Source organism: Drosophila busckii, chromosome 2R (genome assembly GCF_011750605.1).
Source record: "Drosophila busckii strain San Diego stock center, stock number 13000-0081.31 chromosome 2R, ASM1175060v1, whole genome shotgun sequence".
Taxonomy (NCBI): domain Eukaryota; kingdom Metazoa; phylum Arthropoda; class Insecta; order Diptera; family Drosophilidae; genus Drosophila; species Drosophila busckii.
In genome coordinates, this window is record NC_046605.1 from 3,774,865 (window position 1) to 3,781,466 (window position 6,602).

A 6,602-nucleotide genomic window follows, 5' to 3' on the forward strand; every position below is an offset into this window, starting at 1 on the left:
GCACAAGTTGTGTAAGCAGCAGCAGCTAGAGATGCGCTAAATTTATTTATTTTTTATATATTTTTGTAGCACTTGTTGTTTAATTTATATTATTTCTTTATATTTTTAAACAATTTGTTCTTTAACCAAAATCACAATATTAAATTTTCGCTTTCGGCAACTCATGCAGTTGTCATGTTGTTAACTTTTTATTTGTGTACTGTCATGCAAGCATTAAAAAATAATAATACACACAAATAAAATGCGTGCATGCAATATTTGTATAACGAATTGCTTTATAATAAAACAAATACGCTTCATATTTCATATTCAATATGCATGGCATTGGATTACAAATTGTATTTTGATAGCAAAAATAATTATTCATAAAAAATATATTTCAATTTGTGTGTGTCTGGGGCTAACAGAAAATAAATGAATAAATGTGAATAATTGTGAGCGAAAATTTATTCACAGCAATTTTTAGAAGAGAACAAAAATTGCAAATTTGCAAATGTGCTTGGGGATTAAATTAAATTAAATTGGTTGCTAAAGCAAAACTAAAATTGAATTTAATAAAAAATAATAGCAAATAAATGCTGAAACGATATATTTAGTTTTTTATAAAAAGGGAAGAAAAAAAGCAACTTTAAATAAAAGCATGTGTAAATAAATTAGCTTATGCTACAAAAAAGTTTGTTGAGTAAAAAAAAAGAGACTTAAAAAAAAGGATTTGCAATTTTCAAATAAGTTTGTTAAGTAGAAAATGTTACTTGCATAGAAAAGTGGAAATAAATCAATTTAATAATTTATGGCTACACAGACAGCAGTCTTAATAGTTTAAATTAATATTATTTAATGAATTTCAGAGCTTTGCTTTGTATAAAAATTGAAAGAAAGTGTTAAGTTTTCTTGCATTTTCTAAATAGAAAATTGAGTAGGAAAACGAAGCGGAAACTTGTAGATATATCAGTTGAATGATATTTATAATATTATTTAATTATTTTCCTTTGTATGTGTATAATAAGTTTGCATGCATAGAAATTTTAGAAATCATAGAGTAGTATAAAAATTTGCTTGTGTAGCTTTTGCTATAGATCACGTTGTCATCGTTACTAGCGCGCACTTGACATGTATGTATGTGTATGTTATCACTACGTGTTTATCGCATACGCATCGCGGACAGTCACAAAATGTTGAAGCTGAGAAGATGGCGACAGTTTTCATTGTGGCAGCCGAAAAAAAAAAGAAAATAGGAAATTGTTAGAACGTTGTGTGCGCTGCCTTTAGCTTAGCTCGTGTATATAGTCAACATATATGTAAGCTTGGTTGTTATTATGCCTGCGCTTTATTGTTGTTGTTGTTGTTGTTGTTGTTGTTGTTGTTGTTGAGCATTGTACCTAAGCAGACTTGGCGTCTAGCTGACGCGACGCCAAAACTTTCTTTATGACCTCAGCGGCGCTCTCTAGCTATGAATTGATTGATAAGCTTTTTGTTTGAAGCTGTGAAAACACAAGCAGCAGCAGCAGCAGTTTGTTTACGCTAACATTTAAAGATTACGCATACGCCAAGTTGGCGCTCAAAACTCCCCTAGCGACTGTAAAAACAAGAACTGCTACTAATGTGCTGCAAGTTTTATGAAGCGTTTATGTGACTACTTTGTATGTGTGTGTGTTGGCAATAAAAACGCAGCTAATTGCAGTTTTTTAATGGCAACTGTTTAATCAGCTCAAGTAGCAAGTTGTATAACTAGCTTAAGATTTGCATTTAGTTTGCAAGCTTAGGCTGCGTGAGTTTTTTATATCCTAAATCTGTTTTTATGTTAAGTGCCTGCCACACACTGCAGGGCAAACAATTTCTTTATTTTTTTACACACACAAGCGAAATATAATTCATATTGTACAAAAATTTTAATGCCGCCTGAAAAATAACGCCCTATAAATAATCCTTAATGTGCTTTTGTACCCAGCCCAGCCACCCCACCACCCACATGCCGTCGCTGACTTCACATACATCACGCAGCGTGTGCATAGTATATATATATATATATATATATAAGTACATATGTATATATATTGTTATTGCCTGCGATTTCGTTTACACGTTGTTGTAACTCTTGTGGCTTTAGTTGTTGTTGTTGCTTTTGTTAACCACAGCACACTTGCTACAGCTACAAACATAACTTACAGTTTATGCTGCTACTGATGTTGTTGTTGTTGTTGTTATTATTGTTGACCCTGCTATACTGACAGTATTATGACGTGGCTTGTCGCCATCGCCTGTCGCTCCCAATCTACAAAATGAAACATTGCAATGGCAAATTTGTCAGCGCGACACACACAAAGTTAAAATAAATTGCCTGATTTCATTTTTTTTTTCTTTTTTTTTATATGCATACAGGTTGTACTTATGCATGCCTTTTGTTCATTAAAATTTTGCATAATTTTATGCCTGATAAGCTTATAAACAAGGACAGTAGCTAACAGCTCAGGGAGCCTATCTGCTCCACAACAGTAATGAAAACTTAAATTAAATAAATGCTGTACAAGGGGTGAGGGCTAGAGTTGAAAATGGGCTTTGTTTTTAACGCTCAATGCGGAGTGTTAATGAAATAAATCTTTGAGACTTAAGAAAATACAAACTCTAGCCTAATATTATTATTTAATATTTTTTAAAATTATTTCCTTACTTTTTTTATTTCTTCAGACATTTTTTCCAAGCCCGAGAACACATTTCCGTATTTTATTCCATGCTAGAGAAAAAGAGCATTTAAAATTTTTTTAAAATATACTAAATTTATATAGGCATAGTTAAACAAAAACAATAATGAGAAAACTCTAGCCCGCTATTACAATCTAAAATTTTTTTAAATTATTTTCACATTTGTCACAATTGTTTTTATTTCTTCAGACATTTTTTCCAAGCCTGAGATACGTTTCTGTAAGAACTTTATGCGTCAGAGCAAGAAAGCGCGCATTTAATTTAAAAACTATTTAATATTTAGTTAAAAAAAAGCGCCATATTAATATCTAATAATTTTTTAAAATTATTTCCACATTTGCCATAATTTTTTTTTGTATTTCTTCAGATATATTTTCCATACCCGAGATTCGTTTTCGTAATTTCTTTCACGCTAGAACTTTATGCTTGAGAGAAAGCGCATTTCATTTAAAAATTATTTAATATTTAGTTAAACAAAAACAATATTATTGAGAACAATCTAGCCCGCTATTATTATCTAATATTTTTTAAAATTATTTCTACATTTGTCATAATTTTATTTAGTTCTTCAGACATTTTTTTCCAAAAACGCATCCCATTTTCGCATTTTCTTTTACGCTAGAACTTTATATGTGAGCCAAAGAAAAAGCGCATTTAATTTAAAAATTATTTTATATTTAGTTAAACAAAAACAATATTAATGAGAGCAATGAACACATAGCTAAAATACTAAATTACGCGCAGCTTGCTGTGAATTTTATTGCGCTTCAGTTTCAAAGCCTCGCGCTGCGATTTTACACCAGAAAAGCTCACGCGGCTGCATGCTGAAGCCTGCGAGACTGTTGAGCATGTCCTGCGTGGTGCGTTCGCAGGGCAGGAGCTGAAACTTGAGCAGCAACTGATAGAGCAGCGACTTGACTTGCAGAAGCGCAAATTCTTGACCCAAACAAGAGCGTGCACCCAGGCCAAAGGGCAAGTAGCTAAAAGGTTTAATTTGAGCTTTGTGCTCATCGCTAAAGCGCTCCGGAATGAATTCCATTGGTTGCTCAAAGTTATCGGGATCATGATGCAGTGCAGCAATTGGTATATGCAACAAATCGCCTTTTTGCAGCTGCACTAGCGTCTCGCCTTCCGCAGTGCGCAGCTCAAACGGCTCAACGCATTCGCGATCTGTTGTATTTGTTGGCGGCCATTTGCGCAGCGCTTCGGCCACAACGCAGTCCAAATATTTAAGCGATACTAAAGCCTCATAGTCCAAAGGCTTGCCCGCCAGCTGCTGCTCCATGGCATGCAGCTCCTCGTAGAGCTTTTGTTGCAGCTCCGGTTGCATTAACAGCTCGTAGCAAGTAAAGCTTAAACAGCTTGCCACAGTCTCCCAGCCAGCGGTAATAAAAAGCAAACACTGCGCCAACAAATCCTCGTTGCTGAAATTGCATTGCTTTGCTATTTGCGACTGTTGTTGCAACAGTTGCTGCAACATATCCGCACGCATAATTTTTTGCTTGCCACTCTGACGCTTGTGCAACAAGTTGCGAAAATAATCCACATTGTTAAAATCCATGGGGCGTAGTTTCAGCAACTGCAAGGGAGAGTGGAAATTTTTTTATTTAAATAGTTCTTAAGCTTGGCTTAAAGGCAAAGCTGCAAACTCAGTTTGAAACAAATTTTTTGGTAGGGAATTCATTAAAAAAAAAAAAAATCCAAAGGTTTTATTTACAACTGATAAAAAATCTTAGCAAATTATTTAAAATTAAAATTCTATATATAAAATTCTAAATATTGGCAAATTGAAGAAATTAGCAACTAAATCGTAAAATTTTCAAACTTATTAAAGCCATAATTTTATTTTTATGTATTAAATACAACTTCAGATTATTTAAAATTAAAACCCTATATATAAAAGCAATTGTTTATTAATTGTTTATTAAAGAAATTAGACGCTAAATCTTATGCCAAATTTTCAAACTTATTAAAGCTATTAGCTTTGTATTAATTTTAAACGCTATTTAAATTTATTTTTTGTATTGAATACAACTTCAGATTATTTAAACTTAAAATCCTATATATAAAAGCAATTGTTAGCAAATTGTAGATTTTGTATACTAAAAGTTATGTAAAATTATCAAAACTATTAATGCCATTAAGTTTGTATTAATATTTAAGCTTTTTTTAATTTCATATTGAATACAACTTTAGAATGAGGACAATGTGAACCATTAAATTCAAAAATGTACCAAAAATTTGTTTCCCTTTGAGTGCGCAGCGCTTTAAATTCATAACTTACCCTCGTAACTTTGGGCATCATCATTTGCAGCAGCACTTTGATGCCGCCCCAAAGACTCAACTGACTCAATTGTTGCGCTTGCGTTAGGAACTCATTTGTGGGCTTCAAATAACTGTCAACTTGCAGTCCAAATGCAGCGCTTGCTATGACGTCATTAACATAACGCGTAAAAAACTCGCTAAGCTCCAGCTCAACAACATTTTCCAACTCGCTGCTGCGCAGTTGACGCTCCAAATGCTGCGCTGCCTGCAAACTGCAAATGTTTAACAGTTCGCATTGCTTGCTGATCGACGCGCCGGCAAAGCTTGGCGTCAAAGCTTTACGTAAACGCTGCCAGCGCTCGTTACGTAGTGAGAGCAACATTTTGCTCAACATGGTGCCCTCGCTCTCGCTCTCGCTCTCTTCGTCGGCGTGTATGCCGGCGCGATGATTACAAAACTTCTCCGCATGCTGCACACAAACTTGACGTATGAGCTCTGCGTCCGCCAGCTGATATTGCGGCTCTCGCATATTATAAATGCCGTAGAGCTTGTGCTGCTTTAGCTGCTGATGCAGCTCAATGCTGTGACGTAGATACGAAGCGCTGCCCATCATCACCGACAAGGGCACATTGCCCAGCAGCGGCTTGGCCTTGACAAAAGCAACATTGCGTTTGCCAAAGTAACTGTAACAGCCCATGGACCAGCGATACAGCAGCACGCCCACAAATGTAAGCATAAAAAACATTTCAACAAATGCCATGGCGTTGAAAAAAAAAAACACGCGTCACGTGCGCGCTAAAGAGTTAAAGAGCAAAAAAACGCGTCCAACGCGTGCAAATGTTCATAAAATACTGATAACTGTAACGAAGAGAGAGACGACCCCCCCCCGCTGAGCAAGTGAGCGAAGCAAGCAAACAGTGCTGCCCAAATATTGAGCCACACAAAAGCTAAAAATAAGTTACTCAAGCTTAAGCTTGATAAGTAAATAAAATTCTCACGCTTAGAAATAAATCGTAATAAATAAATCGTAAAAGCAGCTACTTTCTATATAAACATGCTAAATCTAGCTTGAAATAAGCTAGCATGGCAACACTAGCGACAGCAGCTGCGACGACAGCGCGAACATAAGTAAAAGTGAGAGAGAGAGAGAGAGCGCGAGAGCAAGAGCGCGCACAACTTAACTTAGCACGTGAAGTTACGCATTTAATTTTTTTTTTATTTTATGCATTTACATAACAAAGTGTGTGTATTGTTAAATGTAATTGTTATAAAAGCATAAGTATTATCTATTTATAAATTGACGCAGCATAAATAAAAAAGTTTATTTATGGGCACTCTTTGTAGCTCGTCGCTCTTTGTTTAGCTTACGCTCTTTGCTTGGCTTCACTTTGGCATTACTTTGAAGAGCGCTCATTGTCATACAATTAGCTGCATTAATTACAGCTGTTAATGCTCAAGTAACTGAGTTAAGCTTTATGCAATAGACAAGTTAGCTTAAATGCATTAAAAGGCACTTGCTAATTATTTGAATAGACAACAATTGAGGCTGCATGGAATTTTTAGTAGCAATATAAACTTTTTAAAGTTAGTTCTAAAGTAATTTAAATTAGTAATGCATCAATTCTTAAAATTAAAAA

General features: G+C 34.8%; 1 protein-coding gene across 1 annotated transcript; it reads right to left on the minus strand.

Moving 5' to 3' along the window:
- Nucleotides 1–3,407: 3,407 nt before the first annotated feature.
- Nucleotides 3,408–5,822, minus strand: LOC108595338 (cytochrome P450 9c1). Its single transcript, XM_017980559.1, has 2 exons — nt 4,985–5,822; nt 3,408–4,279 (listed from the first exon to the last, which is right to left on the minus strand). The coding sequence occupies exons 1-2, from the start codon at nt 5,723–5,725 to the stop codon at nt 3,458–3,460; spliced, it is 1,563 nt and encodes a 520-aa protein (XP_017836048.1). The 5' UTR covers nt 5,726–5,822; the 3' UTR covers nt 3,408–3,457.
- Nucleotides 5,823–6,602: the final 780 nt, after the last annotated feature.